Genomic DNA, 22,851 nt, shown 5'->3' on the forward strand with positions numbered 1-22,851 from the left:
TATTCCAAGCACAAATGATAACTTTAGTAATAGACAATAGAATTTACCTAAATATTCCAAGCACAAATGATAACTTTAGTAATAGACAATAGAATTTAACTAAATGTTCCAAGCACAAATGATAACTTTAGTAATAGACAATAGAATTTACCTAAATATTCCAAGCACAAATGATAACTTTAGTAATAGACAATAGAATTTAACTAAATGTTCCAAGCACAAATGATAACTTTAGTAATAGACAATAGAATTTAACTAAATGTTCCAAGCACAAATGATAACTTTAGTAATAGACAATAGAATTTAACTAAATGTTCCAAGCACAAATGATAACTTTATTGATAAAATACAGCTTTGAATAGTGCTTATACACAACTACTAACATAATACCATTTGATTAATTATAATAATTTTCCCCAAAACATATTGATTATTTATTAAGTTGTTATACAATGAAAGCATACATAAATGGAAACATAATGAATGAATGTTTATAAAATTTTGTTTAAATGTACCAACTACACACACCTACTAAAATAAAATGAATTATTTTAAAACAGGACTTACCATTGTTACAGAGTCTTGTTTCTTGGGCCTCTTAGCTTTTCTGTTGCGTAAAAATTTTCATGAAAAATTACAATAATCAATGTGGGACTAGAACTGGTTTCAAGAAGTAAACATGGAAAATGTTATAATCCTTAAGGCTTAGTGAAAACTGTGCTCTACTGCAATATCTTATCAAACTTGTTGAATGGAAATTTTATGTTTGGGTATATTTAATCCAGCTGTTGTTTCATTTGAGCATTATGTTTATTTTTTAGGATTTGCTAATCAAATACTTAATAATTAATAAAGCTAATCTAGATTAGACTCTACTTATATGATATATAATGTCAGCTTACATTAGGATGTAATTAGATGATAAATATAGCCAGCTTACCGGAGGATATAATTAAATAAGTAAAGTCAGCTTACATTATGATATAATTAAATGATAAGTAAAGTCAGCTTACATTATGATGTAATTAAATGATAAATAAATTCAGCTTACATTAGTATGTAATTAACAAGTATGTAATCAAGCCAGCTTACACGACTGCCAGGCTTTGGTCACTGCTCAGGTCCCTGTTCTTGTGTAGGTCTGCATGTCTGCGTGTCACGCTGCGACCAAAGGCTGAGATGTTGATACTGCCAGGGCTGGAGGCACTGGATGACTTCAAGACAGACTCAGCCGACCTGAGACACCAAACATTAAGACAGTCTTAGGCGACCTGAGACACCAAACATTAAGACAGTCTTAGCTGACCTGAGACACCAAACATTAAGACAGTCTTAGCTGACCTGAGACACCAAACATTAAGACAGTCTTAGCTGACCTGAGACACCAAACATCAAGACAGACTCAGCCGACCTGAGACACCAAACATTAAGACAGTCTTAGGCGACCTGAGACACCAAACATTAAGACAGTCTTAGCTGACCTGAGACACCAAACATTAAGACAGTCTTAGCTGACCTGAGACACCAAACATTAAGACAGTCTTAGCTGACCTGAGACACCAAACATTAAGACAGTCTTAGCTGACCTGAGACACCAAACATTAAGACAGTCTTAGCTGACCTGAGACACCAAACATTAAGACAGTCTTAGCTGACCTGAGACACCAAACATTAAGACAGTCTTAGCTGACCTGAGACACCAAACAGACTGGTTGTATAAAAACAGACTGGTTGCATTAAGACAGACTGGTTGCATTAAGACAGACTGGTTGCATTAAGACAGACTGGTTGCATTAAGACAGACTGGTTGCATTAAGACAGACTGGTTGCATTAAGACAGACTGGTTGCATTAAGACAGACTGGTTGCATTAAGACAGACTGGTTGCATTAAGACAGACTGACCCTAACACCAAACCGACTTTTCCACAGAAATATGTAACTCAATTCAGTTATGAAAAGAACTGGCTAAAAACGTGTAATAGTTAAACTAGTCAAAAATTAATGTGTGTTGTAATCTGATCATCCAATATTATCATCTGTTAGTTGGTTAAAAATGTTCATAGATGATCAATTTGTAGACAGAAATGTAGAGTCCCTTATCCAATTGAAAACAATTATTTAAGAAATAATTTTAGTTTGCCAAAGTGATTATTTTTTAAAATATGAATTTGATACTTTTTTTATAAGAAAATGGAGCAATAAAAATGTTAACTTGATTAAGACATACTTAAAACAAATATGTACTTTTATTATTTTTAAGAGCAAAATCAATAGTGATTAGTGTATTGTTATGATATATTTAGAAAAACTGCAAACTTAAAAATATTTGAATAGTTTAAAATTGAATTTTAATTTATGTTAGCTACTTCCCTTTAGAAATGCAATATTATAAAGGGACTTTAACTGCAATTTGTATCTTGGAATAAGTTAAAAGCAATTAATAATTCAATATCAATAGAACAATAATATTTTTTTAGGTATTAGTATACATAAATATTAAGACAATGTATAGTTCTTTGTATTATCTTTACTTTTCATAGAAAAATAGAATTATTGTTTGACTTCGGCATAAATAGAAAACTATAATTTTATTAAATTCTTGATGTGTAGACAGCCAAAAAATAATTCTTGGAGTCAGTTCAACAGAAAGGGTTGGTAATCTAATATAGGCTACTTATGAATAACTATATTCTTTTTTTGGAAGTGATCAAAAAGTTAAACTGTAATCTGGAAATGTTGTTATATTTTGTCATTTGTTATATTTAATCGCTTATATTTGTTCCCCTTTTGGTTATTCTTTCGATTTGTACATATCAATTTTACTCCAACATATAATTTGCCATTATGTAAAGTATTATCAACCTACAAGTGTAAAATATGTTGTAATTTGTTTTATGGTAAATAAAAGTTTAAAAAAAAAAAAAAATATTCTGTTTATAGTGATGCAACTGACTATGACATCAAACATTATATACCAGAGGGGCATTGCATCATACACACAAGCAGTGCTTCTTCCAGATTTTTGGGGGGGGGGGGGGGGGGGAACCAAACACAAAGGCATCATAGAAAATGGGCATAGGTTGTAAACAAATTTGTCAGACTTTTTGTTGGCATCCAACTATTGCCAACTGTCTAAGTTCCTTCCAGTGTTTCTTTCGGACATTTTTTTATCTGGGGGAGAAGGGGGGGGGGGGGGGCTAAATTTTTAAATTTTTTAGACTTAACTTGAGTTACAACTATATGCTAAATATGATAGCATTAGGCTTAGAAATAAGCATTTTGGCTCATTGTGTTTTCATCACCTGCCCATGCCCGTAAAGAATACCAACAGTGTTTTCCACCCACATCTTACAGATAGGGGTGCTTAAGTCTCACATTAAGGCAATTTCTGTTCTGGTTACACACCCTATGGCAAATAATTTGATGAGGGCAGACATTTAAAAACATAATTGATAACACCTTGTAATATGCAAGTTAATTCTTCTTTATAATATGTGTCATTTTTGGTCTTAAAGAGTTCATTACCATACCATTAGCAACTTACCCAGATTTATTTTTGTGCAATCGTAACATGAAGTCCTTCATAGCCTATAGAAAAAGATTTTGGTAAATTGTTATTGATAGATTGGGAAGACAAAATCTTGCATCAATAACTGATCAGTGTAAGCTAGAAACAACCTGACCTAGAGTTATATCAAGTTAGAGAAGTAAACTGGCTATGTTTTTTTTTAAACCAAAGAAGTTTTACGTAATAGCAATTCAAATAGTTGCTTAATCTATTATCATTTACACACATAAAAAAAAAACTAGATAATATACTGAACTAAGAAATTTCTATAAAAAAAATTCTAATTGTATACTAAATATTGCATGCTTAATTTCCATAACTTACCAGAAGTTTTTTCTCAAACTCATCTGTAAGTCCAAGAGAATTCAACTTACGAAACACCTGTCAGAACAGAAGTATAAATGTCAAGTGAAACTGTTTTATAAGCATTTAGTAAATAAATATATGACAGATTCGAAAACATCAACTTATAGTAAAACTGTTTTATAAACTCTCAAGCAATTGACTAAATTAATTTCTGACAGACACAAGAATCCAATTATAAAAAAAAAATGTTTATTGAATCAATTACAAAATATCTGTTTTGAAATTTTTTTGATCCCACAATTAAAAATGAATAAAGCTGATAATTGCTTCTAAGTTGCAAATATTTCTTAAAAATAAAAATACTAATGTGTAACTACAGAGTTATCTGACAAAAATACCTTACTAAAGTTAACTCACTTGTGCTACACTCTCTTCAGCCTCGTGAATGTTTTTCCTAGGCTGTCTAGAGATGCTCCTGATGTACTGATGTTTGGCCATGACTTCAAACACAGCATCAAGCTGGGGGGATCTGAGCAGGTAGTCAAAGACTTCACGAGGAATGGGGTCAGCTAGAGCATCCAAAACTACAGCCTGGTGAAACAAAAATTTTTATAACTCATCACACTGGAGAGTTGAACATTAACCAATAGTACAGCCAGTTTAAATAAAGTTCTTTTATAACTCATCACACAGAAGAGTTAAACATTAGCCAGACAGTCCAATACTACAGCCTCATTAAACTAAGTTCTTTTATAACTCATCACACTGAAGAGTTGAACATTAGCCAGACAAGCCAATACTACAGCCAGTTTAAACTAAGTGCTTTTTTAAACTCATCACACTGAAGAGTTAAACATTAGCCAATTAGTCCAATACTAAACCCCATTTAAACAAAGTTCTTTTATAACTCATCACACTAAAGAGTTGGACATTAGCCAGGCAGAAGTTGAATAAAAGCTCCAGGGCAAATGACACAGAGGTCAACCCAAGAAGACGTGGTAACATAGCCTGCTGGGGGAGGCAGGATAGGAGGGAAGTGGGAACAGCTGAAAAGAGTGGCAGGAGACCATGGGGAGTGGACAGCTTTGACAGAGGACCTATGCTCTGTGAGGAATACCAGGAAAAATATGATGACACAGTTACAGCTGGACTTTAGGCCATGTGTTTCAGTAAAGGGAGGAGATTTCAAAATGTTACAAAACAAACAAGTTAATAAAAAGTCTAGTGACAATTTAAGCGCAATTTCCTTATGTTATCCATAACAATTTTTTATTTTTTGTGACCGAACGAAAGGATATTTTTTTTGCGCTAAAAAAAAAGACAACTATATTAACCTATATCAACGGAAATAGTTTTACTTTAACGAGTAGGCCTACACGATGCTCAGTTTAAAAAAGTAGTAAATATCATCCTAGGCCTACACGATGCTCAGTTTAAATGTTCTTAATTAATTTTTTGTGACCGAACGAAAGGATATTTTTGAAAACTTTCTTCGGCAATATTGTTCTAAATTATGGCAGGAATCGATTGGTAAATGTTTCAAGTTGCTAAGTGGTCTTGTTGCCGAGATATGGGCCAAAAACTGCATTTTTTCGAGGTTTTTTGGCTTTTCCGGGAAATCCAGGAAGGAATTCCGGGAATTTTTTTGGCCCACAATCATCCTCGGAACTTGCTTAACATATTTGCTTTTGGAACTAGTCCTCGATATTGCTTCGTTGAGGAGGAGATACGACTTAAAGCTGCGGACACACATCTATCCATCCATCCATCACCAGAAATGACGAGTTAATAATCGCAATTGTCCAGTATGGAAATTGCGCTAAAAATTATTGGTGCACAGTTTCAGAACAAATGGAGATAATGATATTATAAAAAATGGCTTTTTAGGAAGGATTATTAATTAACAACATTGCGGACATATGATGGTAATAACAAACAGGAACTAATTCCATCTGTGATAGAGATGGGACAACTGGAGATTATAAAAGAAAAACTGAATTCTCATGAAAGATTTCTAACAATATGATGGTAAAAACAATCATCCACTTAAGTCCATCTTAGATCTAGATTGGAATGTGATGAAGAATAAATTAGAATAATTAGAATAAATTATTAGAATAAATTAGACAAAGAAGACTCACAGGTTTCCTAAGCTGCATGACATTCCTGACAAGGAAAGGCCTGATATGCGGCAGGAGCTTACAGTGTAGGTCGGGTATATCATATGCTTGAGCCACAGCTGTGATGAACCCTACCGCAGCTTGCCTGACCCAGGGGCCCTGTGGATGTACATTTATTTATAAGCTTTACTTAGGTCACTATGTCTGCCTTGTCCTGGTCTGTCTGTACGTAGGTGGATTTGTGGTCAAATCTTTTAACTCAATTTTGACCAACTTTTTATGAAGCGAGTTTCCAGATAAATAAGTTTTTAATGACACTGCAAGAATATCTCATTTTCGATCTAGTTAGATGTCAAATTTGTCAGTAAAAATTAAATTAAAGATTGCTATATTCTATAACAAGAGGAGGTTAGTAGATAACAGGATTTAGTACCAGCAATTATTTATTAGCCAACTGACTAAGGTTTTCACATTTGTGAACTGACCATAATTAAATGTCTTTTAGAGTAAAGATCACAAGCTAGGGTTCAAAACAATTATTTTGAGCTAAATAGAGTTTTGACTTCATTAATAATAAATAATAAAAAAAATGAACTACTGTTTTTAAAATGTCAAATATCAACCTATTAATTTACTTTAAAAAAAAAATTTAAACTACTAAAACACAGAAAATAAAAAACAATAAAAAATAAATATCAATAAGCTTTTGAATGCCCTCTAATAAGAAAATATAGCAATTTTTACTAAGGTTTCCAAAATTGTTTTACTTAGTTTCTACTACAGAAGTTAATCTTGTGGGTGAAAAATTAAAATTTCTCACAAACTTACTGGATGTGCCAAAAGGGCAGCTGCATCACAAACCAGTGTTTGCATCATGGTTTTGTTAAGTAATCTGTGATTGGTTAGCTGTTTCAAGGCATGGAGGTCTTCTGTAATGACAAACTCTTCCACATCACTCAAGCCCTAAGGAAAAAAACAGTTAAATGGTAACTGGAGGGTAGAGAAATAACTAGGAGGTACAAAATTAAATAAAAAGTACATTTTAAGCACACACACACAAATTCAGATATAAAAAAAAACAACAGAAATGGCAAGTACAATATAATAACAAAAATTTCAAATTAAAAAAAAGAAAAAAAAAAACCAGCAAGGGAGATAAGTCACCTGTTGCAACAAGGGCAATAACACTTCTGAACACTGCCAACCAACATACATTGTCACATCCACCACTGTCTTGAAGAAGCAAGCACGAAGACGCCAGTCATCCTGCCAAATAATTTATTTAATGCAATTATTTATATCAGCAAATAATTCAACAAGACAATGAATATGATAGAGTTAATTAATCAGCTAAACTAAACAAAATCTTTTCTAACGAGTCAATTGTTTTTAAACGTTGGATTAGTTTAAAGGCTTAATCGGGTAGGCCTATGTGCTGCAAAAAAATTTCTTGATCTTCCTCATGATGGGTTTCTTGCACTTTTGGATACTTTGTTCATTTTTGTATTAAGAAAATAATAACTTTAAAGAGGAAAAAAATTTTTTAGGTGTTTAAATTACCATTTTTTAAAAAAAATAATCAATTTTTCCCAATCTACCACCCTCTCTATGAAACGTTTTATATCCGTCATCATATTGTATTTGGCATCATTGGAAAGCTGGATTTCTCATGTATTTGATAATCTTTCCATCATCTCGGAAACACCCAAAGCTTACAATAGGCTTTGCAGTTTACACGGATATGGTATTTTCGTGGCCTACTTTTCGTTAATTTTGGCTGTTTTTCTCAGGTCAAAAAGTTTTCGTGACAAAAGTTTTAATATATACTGAAGTATAAGCAGTTTAAATTTGATTGCTATAGGTGCATAAATAAAAAAGCCTTCGTATTTTTAAAAGTACCAAAAAATTCAAAATGGCGGAGTTTGTTTTGGGTTTCCATGACAACCAAAATTGTTTTCAACCCTTTTTTTGCTGTTTAATACTTACTTTTATATGCCAAACATGATTAAAGTATTCAAAAGGCTTTAGATATTAAATTGTAAGAAATAGGAAAAAAATGTGCATATCCCCTTAATAGTATCAAATTTTTGGAAAATACTTTTGGCAAAAGGATTAATACTGTTAAAAAAAAAAGATTATGTGCATATTTGCAGATGGTAGCAAAAATCAACTTTAAAATTTTCTTACCTTAATATTCAAAAAGGTGACAATATGTGATAGCAAAATGTCGTTAGCTGAAATAAAGTTTTGGAGTTAAGATTTAGTAAATTGTGAAAATTTTATTGTAAATAGAAATAAAATGCAAGCAAAAATACCGCTATTGAAGTAATTCTATTTCTCAACAGTGATAATAAAAAAAAAATAAAGAAAAAAGTACTAGTAATTAAAAACAGCAAAACTTTCAAACATCTTATTTAAGAGTACAATTTGGCCTTAAAAAACATCTTTCGTCAATTTAGTTTAAAATTAATTGATAGGTTATTTTAGGAATGTAATAATAACAATAATGAATGTAATAAAATTCTACTATAAATTGAAATAAATTTAAAATTACCTTTCTGCCGTCCAAAGAAGAGACACAACTTGTCCATGCCATTTGCCATCAAAGTCATCTTGACCGCATGATTAGGGTCACTTAAGAGGTGGAAAATCTTTTGATGAATTAAATCTTTTAACTGCTGGAGTTCCATATCATAATTAGACTCAACCTGTAAACACATTTATTTTTAAGTACCATTATGTAGTGAAAAACATAAACAAAAATCAATAGAAAAAGTAATTGAAATATAAATTCAATGATTAGATGTAAAGAAGTTAAATTAGAAAAAAGAAACAATGCAAAACATTGATAGTTACTAAACACCAGCAAATTATTTTTAAACAATAAAGTAAGATTTAATTTATTAATTAGTGATACTTGCTTCTTGTATTTCTGGTTTCAGCTCCTCAGCACTCTTCTGTAGAGAAGTTAAAATTAAACTTTCAATCAAAATACCAACACCCTTTTTACATTATAAAACAAAACAATACTATGGAAATTAGACATCTTAGATGTTTAAAAAAAATGAAAATAGCCCTTACATAGAGTTGCACATAGAATCAAGTAACATATGAGAGAAACACATGATTGTATACAAGCAAACTTTTTGTGATTTTTTTAACAGGTTTCTCATGTACCTTGACATTAATAACAGTTTCTGAGATGGACGCCTTGTCCCTCTGCTGGTCTTTGAGCTGGACAATGACCTCTCGTATCTCTTGAGCCTGAGCCATGTCTAGATATCTGAGTTGGAATGTTGACATACTTAAAAACAAACCTTGCATAACAGGAGCTTACTTTAATGGTTAAAAGGCATCTATAAAACAAATTAATTTCTTTGAAATAATATAAGATACAATTGTAGCACAAGAAAAAAATAAAATCAGAAAAAAAAATGGGGTGTTGGGCCGACAGCATGTTGTAACAACTTGCAACAACTCACAAGTTACAAAAAAAAGTCAGTAGGAGCTACTTACTTAACAGCAATGTCAGCAAGCTCGGCAATGTTTTCAGCAAATGTCAGTTTGACTTGCAACACATCATCACTCAGGAGGGGTGACTAAAAAAATCAGGAAAAATAAACCGGGAGTGATCTCCCCTAAACTTTCTCGAATATTCTTATATAAAATAACAGGGGATGGGAACTCGGGCTATAGACATGATTTTTAATCCATTTTAAATACTTAAAGTTTTAAAAATAGAATAAAATCTCGTAGACAAATTAATTGCACACCAAGTGAACGCGAAATAAAAAAGCGCATAATAGTGCGCAATATTATTATTACTTTTAAAATTTACATTAGTTTTTTGAGAAATCGGAAGTAGCGTAAAGTACTACTTCCAGTCAACGGAAATGACTCAAAATTTAATAGAAGGTAGAGAATTAGATCTTTTACTTACGTATGAAATTTCATTTATCTATCTGAAATAGTACTCAAGTTATAGGCTTTTTAAAAATTCAAAGTAGGAAAAGTACCACTTCCGGTTATCGGAAATCGCTCAAAAGTTGATACGGATCTACGATTTTGATTAAATACTTATATATGAAATTTCATCAACCTAGCTGTAACGGTACTCAAGTTATCGTGTTTACACACGGACACACACACACACACACACACACACAGACACACAGACATACGGACAAGATTGCAAAATTATGTTTTTCCGTATCAGTGAGATGCAAAACGTCGAGATTTGCAAAAATCTCGATTTTTTTTTTTTGCACGATTACAAGACTTTCTCTACACTTCGTATATACGAGAAAGTAAAAAACATCACCCATTGATAGATTAGGAAGACAAAACCTTGCAGCAATAAGTGATCAGTGTAAGCTAGAAACAACCTGACCTAGAATCACTCAAGAGGGGTGACTAAAGAAATCAGGAACAAATCATCACTTGGATGGAGTGACTACAGAAATCAGGGAAATAATCACTCAAGAGGGGTGACTAAAGAAATCAGGAAAGAATAAAAGAAATTATCACTGAAGGGTAAATTTAGAAACAAGAAATGAAAAATCACAACAGGAAGGTTGACTTTAAAAAAAAATCCTTAAAAAAATTAATGAAGAAGACAACTAACTTCAATCACTTTTATGTAGAATGACTAAAAAAATAATAACTACATGGAACATCAGGATGAATTAACTAAACAGAATGAATACGTAAAAACTTACAAGAGCTGGAATGATATAATCTTGAAAGACGTTGGCATCACTAAAAAACAAAAAAACATTTTTAATATTACACGTTATTAGGCAAATACTTTTAGTTCACAAAAAATATGATGAACAGTTCTGTGATGTTTTAAGTAGATAAAATATGTGAAACGATTCAAATAAATGAAGCATATAAAAGTGCAAACTACCATAAAATTGCAAATGAAACACTACAAAACAGCTCTTTGTTAACTTAATGACACAATTTAGTTGTATTATTACCAAGAAAAAACATCCAACAAAAATACATTTTAGACAGACACACTGACACTTACTTTCGTGGAACACTTTTTATGTTTTTCAAACAAGCAGTCACAGCTCGTATGGTCTCAGCCCTAACCTCAGGCAAAGGATCTTGGGTAAAATACAGCTAAGATAGTGGTAATCATTTCCTTATTAAAAGTGCATAGATAGCAGTCTTCTTCAATTAATATTGAACTACCTTAAACATGTTCTAATTAAGAACAAGGGACTAGTATCTAACAGATTTAGTTTTGAATAATCATATATCTAAACATGAAAGTTAAGACCCATAAAACAAGAATGCAACTAATATTTATTAAACACCAGTAGGCCTACATGATGAAAGAAACTACATTGATAAAAGTTATGAAAATAGACAGCTGTAGGTATTTCCCCATTTGTCTTCTTATGTCAACAAGCAAAGTTTTAACAAGCAGGATTCAACAATAAATTGTGGGTAGCAAATAGTTACCATGTGGGGTAAAATCCTGTCCAGAATAATATCTGACGTGACGTGCTGAGACAGTTGCAGTAAAAGTTTCAAGGCTAGCAGTCGGAAGCTGCTGAACTGAAAGTTTTAAAACATCACAGTATAAAAGTTTTAAAACATCACAGTATAAAAGTTTTAAAACATCACAGTATAAAAGTTTTAAAACATCACAAAAGGTCTATTAAAACCTGCTGAACTAGCAAATTATGCAGCCTTAAAGGCAAACACATCTCAGTATCCTTTAGTCAAGAAATAAAATTTAAAAATAAACTAGACTTCACAAAATTTAACAATAAAACTAGTAAATACATAAACAAAATGGAGTCCAATAGTAAATAATTGTATCTTAAAGCCATAGCAGCAAATGCATAACATGTGCCCATCAACCTATTGAAAGATGTTCTTTTTAAATAACTAAACCGGTGAACTCACATGCAGATCCCTGGCAACTGATGTGACTAGAGAGATGACAAGGACTAATTTTGTGTTTTTCTCAACTTTTTCATCAATATCCATGCTGGCTAGTATGTGGTCCATGTCTCGATTTAATCTGTATGTACAGAGGGGTAGAGTGACACATAGAGCAGACAAAATCAACATAAAGGTACATATACTATGTGTTACAGTTTACACGTTTTATACTTTCAAGAGAATCATTCAAATCTGGGACCAAAGATTAAGATAAGCAAGATATTTTTATATTACAAGCACTACAACAAGACCCAAAATTTTAAGACAATAATGCCAGCAATTGCCTAACTCCTAACAAAAGCACAAGCTAACACTGACTTTAACAGCCAAATCAAGAGAGAAATAAATGTCAGTACAGTTTTGTATTACAATTAAATAACAACCCTAATATGGAAGCAAATACTAAAATAACAGAATCAATACTAAATAAAACTGTCACATGTACTACAACATGAGAATGTAATCAAAGCTATTCATTTAAACAGGCCAGATACAAAAGGTCAAGGACTTACATTAATATCCTGTCATCTGAGGGCATGATGGGAACTGTGGCAAACTGCTGGGAATAGGTCTTAAAAAATGTGTAGAAAAACTCTGGGAATGCTTTGCCTCTTTGTTTGATCAGATATTCTTCTGCAGAGAGTCGCATCTCTGGCTTTCTGTTGGTCATGTGTTCCACCAGTTCCTGGGGTAGAGAAGACACTTTATTTGACATCTGGGATGTCTTGAGAGACTGTACTGGATGGGGTGAGCTGGGTCAGAGAGGGAGGGGTGAGCTGGGTCAGAGAGAGGGGTGAGCTGGGTCAGAGAGGGAGGGGTGAGCTGGGTCAGAGAGGGAGGGGTGAGATGGGTCAGAGAGAGGGGTGAGCTGGGTCAGAGAGGGAGGGGTGAGCTGGGTCGGAGAGAGGGGTGAGCTGGGTCAGAGAGGGAGGGGTGAGCTGGGTCAGAGAGGGAGGGGTGAGCTGGGATTGAGAGGGAGGAGAGAGGGCCTGAGTTAATATGGGAGGAAAGAGGGCCTGAGTAAAGATGGGAGGAGAGAGGGCCTGAGTAAAGGTGGGAGGAGAGAGAGCCTGAGTAAAGGTGGGAGGAGAGAGGGTCTGAGTAAAGGTGGGAGGAGAGAGGGTCTGAGTAAAGGTGGGAGGAGAGAGGGTCTGAGTAAAGGTGGGAGGAGAGAGGGTCTGAGTAAAGGTGGGAGGAGAGAGGGTCTGAGTAAAGATGGGAGGAGAGAGGGTCTGAGTAAAGATGGGAGAGGGCCTGAGTAAAGATGGGAGGAGAGAGGGCTTGAGTAGAGATGGGAGGAGAGAGGGCCTAAGTAAAGATGGGAGGAGAGAGGGCCTGAGTAAAGGTGGGATGAGAGAGGGTCTGAGTAAAGGTGGGAGGAGAGAGGGTCTGAGTAAAGGTGGGAGGAGAGAGGGTCTGAGTAAAGGTGGGAGGAGAGAGGGTCTGAGTAAAGGTGGGAGGAGAGAGGGTCTGAGTAAAGGTGGGAGGAGAGATGGCCTGAGTAAAGATGGGAGGAGAGATCTAGGCATAGAAAGATAGGAAGGCTGGCAATGGGAGGAAAGTAATGGGAGATGAGGGCAACCAATCTGAGAAAGTGTTGAGTGGTAATAAGGGGAGGAGAGTTTAATGAATGGAAGAAGAAATCTAGCAATGGGAGGAAAAGACAACTAAGTATCTATGGGAGGAAAGGTGAATCTAATGGTAATAATAGGGTTGTTAGAAATGGAAGCAGTAATGATGAGTAATAATGGAAGGTTGAGGTAAGCAAAGATAACTGAATGAATAGAGCTGAATATGAAATAAGTGACAGAACAATTTTTCCATTGAAACTTCATTTTCTGAGCAGTCACAATAAGTTTCATCACATGTTAGCTTAGATACTGTGAATGTGTGTTAACAACAGAATCCAAGGCTAACCTTAATGCTGTTGTCTGGAATGGTGTCAATCAGCTTCCAGGGGCTGTAGTTCTTGCAGCTGTAGTTGAGGAGCTGTGAGAGATCAAAAGGTGGAATACCATCACAGAACAGCTCTGTGATCACACACCTGGAATAACAGTACAGTGCATCTTAGGACAGGTAACACATTGTTTTAACGCTACTCAGAAACAGTAAAGGAGACTATTCAAAACCATTAAACAGGCTTGTAAAATATTTTTTAAAAAAATAAATTCAAGGGTGTGACGAGTTATTATTTAATAAAGATTATGATATTTTCTGGCAAATAATGCAATTTCGCTTCCATTCAATAATGCTCAAACAAGCCTTTTAGGTACTACTTTTTAATTCAAATACATCATTACTTATTATTTACTATTTTATTACCTAGATTTTATGTGTAAGAGTTCAATTTTTCATCTTCCCCCTCCAAGTTTTAGGGCATGTTAAAATACTAAGGTAACCAATTTCCTACATAATAACAATACTTCCAAAATTAAAGTGATGTTAACAGGCAGGAAAAGTAAACAAAAAAAAATCCCCAGAAAAGATTAGACTTAAGGTAAACAAAATTTTAAAATCAACTCGACTGTAGTCCCCTCACCCAGCAGAGAATATATCCATGGCTGGAGTCAGTTCTTTGTAGACCTGTGAGTCATCAAGACCAGTGTCCAAGCTCCCGTCAGAGGTTGGCTTCCCTTTAAACCTCTCGGGGGCAATGTAGCACACCCTGCGACGTGAGGTGTCGAAGAAATATGCAAAGTCCGCAGGGTTATCCTAATCAAAGACAGAAAGATTTAATGAACAAGAATAAACTATTATTGTATAAACCATTAAATCAAACACCATGTCATAAATATTAAGTATTTATTAAATTATTGAATGTTTGAACAGTACTCAGCAGTGAAAAATAATTAAACATCTCTACTTGAGCCATCTGAAGAAAAAAGATAAAAACATAGCACTCACATAAGGCAGTGTAGTGGGTTTAAAGCTGGCAAAGTCAGTCAGTAGCAGCCAGTTCCAGCCTGTGATGAGGATGTTCTCTGCCTTGATGTCGCCATGGCAAACCTGTGTATACAGAATGTACATCTTCAAATAGAAGTTAAAAATAAAATGTACGTTGGTTTATAGTAGTTACAACTTTTGTTTATCATTCATCTCAAACTCACCAATATTGCATGAGCACCTGTTCTTTTCAGAACATACCACACACTATTCATACACCAAGCAAGGTCACAGAAACAGGCGAGCTCTATTTCACCTGCTCTGCTGACTGTGATATCAGAAACTTTATTTCTTTACCTGCACTTTGTGGCACTGGTTGAGGGCACACAGCAGTTGAAATGCTATCCATTTCTTTTCAATCAGGGTCAGAAATGGACGTGTGCTGAGACGGTCATAGAGGCTGTACTTGATGTACTGTCTGATCAAGTACGCAGCTCTGTCGAGTTTCTGTCATAACAATTTGCATAAAATAAACAAATGATATCAATACTTTACAGCTTGATTTAATCTTTGCTGTAACAAGTTTCTCACATAAAAAGAACTGATTGTAATACTCATTAACAAAAACATGACTAAATACTATAAAAATTCTAAATGTAGATAAACTTTATTTAAAATAATTATAATGCAGTGAGTTAGTAACACCACAATAAATATAATATTAATGCAAATGTTTTATATTTTTTATCAAAAGATAATGTAGATATGTGTTTGTTAAAAATAAAATCTTAACTACAGTGCTAACTCTAGGTCCACCCAGCCCTCAAACATACCCAACCTTCCCAAGTTAGGGTGATTAAGGTGAAAGTGCTCTATACTGACCACACCAGAAACAGTAATTTGTGATATAAAACAGTGTAAAAACAATGAATGGCAGAGAAAGGCTCAGGTGGCCTAAGAACTTTCACCTGAATAAAGTTAATTACATTTTAAAATGTGTGTGCAAGATAAACTACCTACCACATGTTTTTGGAATGGCAGACAATTTGGGGCATTTTTCAAACTTTTGTAAATATCTGAAAAGGCACATTAAAATATAACACATATATACAAACAAGTCAATGCATGTTTGGTTAGTTGAATCAATAATCTACATAATCATCACTCTTATTATAGTTAACACATTGCTGCGATTTACTGCACCATTAATTTGTATGAAAACTGTCAATAAAAATACACTAATAAATAAACCTTAAACAAGGGCTGTGTTAAACAGTGTGGTTTTTAAATATGCTGGACAAAAAAGCATAAAATATAAAATAACAAAAGAGAATCAAGTCATGCATATCACAAACAGATAAAATAAATATTCAGATTTATGTGTTATTTTACCATCAAGTCGATCCTGGTACTCCTTTAATGGTAGTGGTATAGACGAGGCTTGGATGACAAATATACGAACAACAACCAACCCCTCCTTGTAACGGGCACGTGCTACTTTAAAAAAACGTGTACTACCAAGACTGAAATTGAAAAAAATGTTTACTATTTACTTCTCATCAGAGTATAGTATATTAAGTTATAGTTAGAATATTCTAACCCAACTTTGTGTTTAAACATCAGTTATTTAAATTTTGAATTTTCATTATGTGGTCAGTAATTTTCTTAATTTTTTGTTATATTAATCGCCTCAATGCAGCTCTCATACAGGAAAGTACAGTACCTTGATAGAAAGTCATAATCAGGCAAATCTGCCAAATAATGTTCTACTGGATAAATAACAACAGGCGCCTCCCCTGTTAGTTGATTCCCCATTTATTTCAGTACTGCATATGTTGTTGTTGACATAACATTTGAAAATAGTTCTAGAGGAAAGGCTACATTCTAATCTGTAGAAAATAAAAATTGTTTTACATATTAAGTTTAAAATTTACAGTGGCTCAAATAGTGGGTGTCATAGGGCTTGTAAGTCTGGGTCTATTTTCTAAATCTCATTTGCCAGGGAGAAATATACATTTTTCAACTAAATAAACTGTTTTAAACAAGATTCTCACTGACAAAAAAATAATAGTGCCTATTTGTTTTTAGGCCTAATATTTTAAAATACCAAGCGTACCAAAAATGCAACAAGTATAAAAAAATCTGACTTAATCAAATTAAGCACCAGTGGGCCTAGGCTATTGGATTAATATTGTAAGAACATTTAGGACAATTTATTATGGTTTTGAATAATAATCAACCTTTAAAAAAAAAACACAATTTAACATAGGCTATATCTTTTTTAAGCTAGCCTACATCTTGTAGTCCATCACTATCATTGTTTAGGATTTTAAATAACAAGAGCGGAAATAACTTTTCTCATTAAATATTTATTTACCTATTTAAAATATAATAAAAACATTCACATTAGGCATTTGGTTTAAAAAATACTAGCTGGCAAGTACAAGAAGTTGGTGACCTACTTACAAGCCCTGTTTGCTTAGTCATAGATTATTATTATATATAACTATTGGGTAGAGAGACTACAGAAGCCTAGCCAGATCTATAACCAGCAGACTATTTAATTTAATAATTTTAAAACCAGACCATGTCACTATAGTATTACTATACAATGATATTCATATAATCTTTTGGTTATAGATTTGGATACTGTGAATAAAAGGGTAATCTACCATTTTAGATAGGGCCTATATTAATATAAAATCGACCAAAGTTAGTTATTTTAAAGGAAGGTGACTCATTAATATGGCTTCACTGCAAGTATATGGCTATTCCGGGAACAGGGCATTTCCCCCCTGTCAATTACCCCCCCCGGATATTTCCCCCCCGACATTACCCCCCAGAGTAATTACCCCCCTGTCAATTACCCCCCGCCCAGTAGGACATTACCACCCCCCCCCCCCCGGGACAGGGTTAGGGTTAGGTTTAGGGCTAGGGCTGGGGCTAGGGTTAGGGTTAAGATTAGGGTTAGGGTTAGGGTTAAGATTAGGGTTAGGGCTAGGGTTAAAGTTAGAGCTAGTGTTAGGGTTAGGGTTGTGTCTAGCTTTGATTTTGGCTTTGTGTGAAGTTTTAGGCTAAGGTGGATGCTTAGGTTTTGGTCTTTTTCTTAAGGTTTGGATTAAAGTAGTATATAAGGTATACAATTCTAGTTAGAGTTAGGATTTTAACTTGAGAGGGGGGGGGGGGGGGTAATTCCCCGGGGGGGGTAATTGAGAGGGGGGTAATTTTGAGAGCAAGATTTGGCATATCTATATATATAATTCTCTACGTGGGGACGATGCAAGACACCACCAAGTAAGGGCTTAGCCGTTACTACCCCGCTCTCTAGGCATATCGCTACCAACCGCCCACACTTCACCAGTCTGGTGAGCTGTGGTTAACACTATATGTTTACAATCATAGAGCCGGGTTGAATTAGTGACGGCTATTAGGGGCAGATAATTTAGTATTTAAATGATTGGAAATGAAGGGGAGGTAAGAAATTCTGCTTGATCTTTTCATTGTTGTCAGTAAACTGTCACAAATTATGAGATACTGATAAACAGATAATAAAACTAGATTGCGGCAGCTCGTACTATATAAACAGCATCCATCTCTAAATTAGAGTGGTTTTCCCTGGAAATCCTAGCAATTTAGAATTTAGGGCAGGCCCTACCAAATAATAACTAATAAGTAAGATAGCTACAAAGTTGTTGCATCTGATAAAAATAATTGCTAATCTTAATTTACCACAGAAATATGTAAATACAAAGAAATATGTAAATACAATTGTTTAAAACAGGCACATCTACAATAGGCTAGCTAAATCCTACATTACATGAAACATTTAAAACAAAGGCCTAAAATTCTAAAATCAAAATAAATTACGAAGTGACTATACGTTACCAAGCGATCAGAGCATTTTTTAAATGAGTAGGACACATTCTAAAAATAGGTGCTATATTTAACTACGCTACCTAGGCCTATATTATGTTTGGAATTATGATATATTTTGTGACATGTGGTAAGAAAATGAAGCAGTGTTTATTTCCATTTGGATTTGCCATCTTCTGATTGAAAATGAAAATGCTTAGGGTAAAGGAGGGCGTTAAGAGCCACACTTTTTAGCACCTGTACATTTTTAAAGATTTCTACTAATCTAAGAATTTTTTAGTATTGAAAATATGGCAAAATTATTGTAACATATCTTACACAATATAAAAATAATAACAAAGTCTATTAAATATACTTTAAATGGGTTTAATTGAACATTTATTGTCATACCCCCGAAATCAGCATTTGGGGTGAAAGGAGCCGGGCAATGGGGCAATAAGCATTATCTCCTAGTTTAGACTAACTCCTCAATAAAAAATAATTAATTTCTAACCCCAAAATAGTTAATGGTGTGATACTAGCTATCACTAGGCCCCAATGGGCCCAGTCTACAATTGATACAATTACAGGTGTACATAGGGCCTAAAGTCAAGTAGTTTACAGTAGGCACATTAGTATGCCTAGTGTGTAGCTAGTATACTAGTGTGTAGCTGTCCAGAGTTAACATTCTTGTATGTAAAAAGGGTTGGTACTAACTAATCTGCCTTAATGCTTTCCCCTGATAAGCCATGTGTGCTATACATTACATAACATGACATGGAGGTGAGAAATGTTGAGGGGAGAGCAGTGGTACTGGTTTCCCCTTTGTTCTCCTTGCTGGACCCTGAGGGCCATAAATTACACAAGGAGATGCTATCTCTGGTTGGCTGAGATCTAAGAACTAAGTCCATGCTACCTACAAAGAGATAAGTTTTATGGTGGGTTAGATACAGGTGGGGTCTGGCTATCATGGAGGTGAGAAATTGTGAGGGGAGAGCAGTGGTACTGATTCCTCTTTGGTCTCCACCCTGCTAGACCATGAAGGTCATATATTACATAACATGCCACCCCAGATTGTCTGAGATCTGTAACTGTAATCCATGTTACCTACAAAGAGATGAAGTTTTATAGTGGGCCAGAAACTGGTGGGGGCTGGGTATCATGGGGGTAAGAAATTGTAAGGGGGGGGGGGAGCAGTGGTATTAATGTGTCTGTTTACTTCCCTGCTGGACCATGAGGGTCATAAATTACATAACATACCACCCCAGATTGGCTGAGACCTAAGAACATTTATTCCTGTTACCTACAAAGAGATTAGAAGTTTTATGGTTGGTTAGAAACAGGTGGGGGCTGAGTCGGCTGTATTGCCCCTTAGGGGTAATAAGTACTCATACCATTTTAAAAATTACCTTGCTAACATGAGATGACTGAATTTTTACTTTTTAGCAGGTTAGAATAGTATTTCTATCATTTAGACACAAGTCTGTTTAACAATTAATACATTTTGTGTTAACTATTCCTATACCAGTGTCATATTCAGTGGTCTAATAAATGAGAAACTTGCACATAGGGTTTCAAGAGCCACATAACAGTATCTGTTATAACTTTTCTAAACAGGCAAGCTAGTGAACAAAATGAATGTATTCATGTAGATTTAGTTATTATCTAACAAATAAAACCATTATGGTAATGATCAGTCAAGTTTTACTCTGATAATGATAAAAACTTTATAGCATGGTAAAATGGGACTAATGTCGGCCATTTTGTTTTGGCACCAATAATCACTGTGCAAAAAAAATTCACCAAAATAAAACTTTTCTAGCCATAGCTATAAAAATAGTGTTAAAATGTACAACAACCAATACTCTAATACAGGAACAAAGAATGGGCTTGAAAAACTCATTTGGTTTATTACAAAGTGAAGTTTCCCAAGTTATGTCTATTTGGAAAAAAAGTTCACAAAATGGTTTTATGGAGATGAGAAATTTTAGGGAAAGAGCAGTGGGATTAAATCCTGTCTCATCCTCTCCCTATTGGACCAAGTGGATCATAAATTACATAAAATGAATCCTCTGCTTCTCTGTTATCAAAGAACAGCAGTCGTTGTTACCTCAGAAGTAGATTAGCAGTGTTATTGGGGGTTTTGTGGGGGTGGGGTGTTGATTGGGGCTTAATACCACACGGCTCTTAACGCCCTCCTTTACCCTAATACTTTTTTTACATTGGGCTTGGGTGTGGTAGTCAACAGTGCAGCAGCTTAAGTTTACAGCCCTTCAGGATCTGATTTTGAACCTGGGGTTAGCACACCGGGAAAACAGTGCCTTTTTTTTACATTTTTTGTTTCATATATGATATTGATATTGAAAACGGCCCGTGGCCGTGTGATTTTCTTTAAATTAAATTTCCAAACATTGTCACTCACTTTGACTTAGGCATTTCATTAGTGCCATTTAAGTGCAATCTCACTAATGATTAAGCGAGTAAAATTAAAATTTACTTTTAGTTTTACTTAAAGTAAACTAAAATTATTAAATTAAAAATGAGTCACTTTTCTTTCACATTCTAATACTAAACTTAACTAAACTAATACTAGCTTCGGCCAATTTTACCTAAAACGAAATAATACCAATAACAGCTTTTTAAAAATTCAGTAGTCAATAGAAATGTAGTCTAGATCTATATCTTTTAGACATTTATAGTTTATAGAGATAAAATTGTAAATAACATAATAATAATAATAACAAACCTTTCATCACCGGAAGTAAGGCGTAACCCGGAAACACAACTCTTGATTTTTGTTTGCCTTAGTTAGGGTCTAGGCCTAGCTGTAGAAAAAAAAGTATACGGTGTCGACCCAACTACAGTATACACTAATTATTAATCTATGGCTAAAAAAGGAAAACAATGTATTTTATTAGTCACCATGGTTTGTGATCGAAAAAAAAAACAAGCATGATAAGTCCAGAAACGTAGCCAAACCGCCGGCCTGAGCTATCAGCTTTTTCGTCACACGTTACTTACGTATGTACTTTCATATGGGGTCATCCATAAATGACGTCACGCTTTTTTGGACGATTTTTACCTCCCCCCCCCCCGTCACACGTCGTCACAAAAAGCCAGACCCCCCCCCCCCCTAAAATGACGTCACACCTCAACTACAACCCCCCTCAAAATTGCAGTTGAATTTTTTTTAAAACATCGATATTTTTCTAAAATCTTGTCTAAACTGTTACAATTTATTAAAACAGTTATCTAAAACGTGAAATAACGTCTAATATTCGTTTTCTAACATTGCTTTTTTATAATGCAAAAGTGTAACGTCGCAACATCTGAACCCCCCTCCCCCTCATCACACATCGTCACCAAATTACGGTCCCCCCTTCCCCCTACGAGTGTGACGTCATTTATGGATGTATATATATATATATATATATATATATATATATATATATATATATATATATATATATATATATATATATATATATATATATATATATTTAAACTTACCTTATCCTACAGTTTCTATAGCGGCACCTGCCCTTCATCTTTTGGTGGTTACCTCTCCATAGTCGTCACCAATAGTGTTTCTTCCATACTCTTTTCTCCGGGGGGGGGGGGGGTTAAAAGTTAAAAGTATATATTTTATAAATAAATTATATAAATTTCGTTCGGGGGGGGGGGGCTTAGCCCCACCCCCCCCCCCCCCCCCCCCCGAAGAGATGCCTGGAAGAAACTCTGGTCAACAAAACCTCAGGTAGGTAAGATTTACAGAAAAGATTACAGAAAAAATGGAATGCTTGAAGGAGCCTCGTATTAGTGAATAATTACCATGTAATATTGAGTATCAGTTTTAATGATATAATATTAATATATTGGAGACGCCGATATTCTTTCGTAAAGAGTACTAATTTTATCTAGCTTATGGAAACAGTAAACTAGTTATCGTCCTAACGTGGAAATAGAGTAAAGTAACAATTCCGGTTACCGAAAATCGTTCAAACGTTAAAAGAAATATGCATTATTGTGATGTATAGCATTTATTTTCTACTTTTTAGTTCAATCAGAAAACGTGGGTTTTTAAAAACTTTTTTAATGATTATTATTTTTTAAATTAAATTATGGTAATCATATCTTTTAGAGAGTCTTTTGTTAGC

The 22,851-nt window shown here is 34.3% G+C and overlaps 1 protein-coding gene across 1 annotated transcript in view; it reads right to left on the minus strand.

Annotated features, from left to right (window-relative positions):
* Positions 1-22,256, minus strand: part of LOC131933634 (phosphoinositide 3-kinase regulatory subunit 4) — a 37,403-nt gene extending 15,147 nt beyond the window's left edge. The window contains exons 1-27 of the mRNA XM_059290316.1: positions 22,205-22,256; positions 21,441-21,519; positions 16,566-16,731; positions 16,235-16,365; positions 15,863-15,918; positions 15,200-15,349; positions 14,864-14,965; positions 14,499-14,671; positions 13,877-14,003; positions 12,472-12,644; positions 11,921-12,038; positions 11,471-11,566; positions 11,031-11,125; positions 10,714-10,753; positions 9,512-9,594; positions 9,173-9,278; positions 8,917-8,952; positions 8,550-8,703; positions 8,183-8,229; positions 7,160-7,261; positions 6,824-6,958; positions 6,017-6,154; positions 4,293-4,466; positions 3,894-3,950; positions 3,546-3,589; positions 1,093-1,236; positions 568-607 (exon numbers count right to left, since the gene is read on the minus strand). Of these exons, the coding sequence (XP_059146299.1) occupies positions 568-607; positions 1,093-1,236; positions 3,546-3,589; positions 3,894-3,950; positions 4,293-4,466; positions 6,017-6,154; positions 6,824-6,958; positions 7,160-7,261; positions 8,183-8,229; positions 8,550-8,703; positions 8,917-8,952; positions 9,173-9,278; positions 9,512-9,594; positions 10,714-10,753; positions 11,031-11,125; positions 11,471-11,566; positions 11,921-12,038; positions 12,472-12,644; positions 13,877-14,003; positions 14,499-14,671; positions 14,864-14,965; positions 15,200-15,349; positions 15,863-15,918; positions 16,235-16,365; positions 16,566-16,657 (2,613 nt within the window). The 5' untranslated portion in view covers positions 16,658-16,731; positions 21,441-21,519; positions 22,205-22,256. The remainder of the gene's footprint in view (positions 1-567; positions 608-1,092; positions 1,237-3,545; positions 3,590-3,893; positions 3,951-4,292; positions 4,467-6,016; positions 6,155-6,823; positions 6,959-7,159; positions 7,262-8,182; positions 8,230-8,549; positions 8,704-8,916; positions 8,953-9,172; positions 9,279-9,511; positions 9,595-10,713; positions 10,754-11,030; positions 11,126-11,470; positions 11,567-11,920; positions 12,039-12,471; positions 12,645-13,876; positions 14,004-14,498; positions 14,672-14,863; positions 14,966-15,199; positions 15,350-15,862; positions 15,919-16,234; positions 16,366-16,565; positions 16,732-21,440; positions 21,520-22,204) is intronic.
* Between the last annotated feature and the right edge of the window lie 595 nt (positions 22,257-22,851).

This window comes from Physella acuta, unplaced genomic scaffold (genome assembly GCF_028476545.2).
Source record: "Physella acuta isolate Inbredline_101_S28 unplaced genomic scaffold, ASM2847654v3 ptg002589l, whole genome shotgun sequence".
In the NCBI taxonomy this organism is placed as follows: Eukaryota; Metazoa; Mollusca; class Gastropoda; family Physidae; genus Physella; species Physella acuta.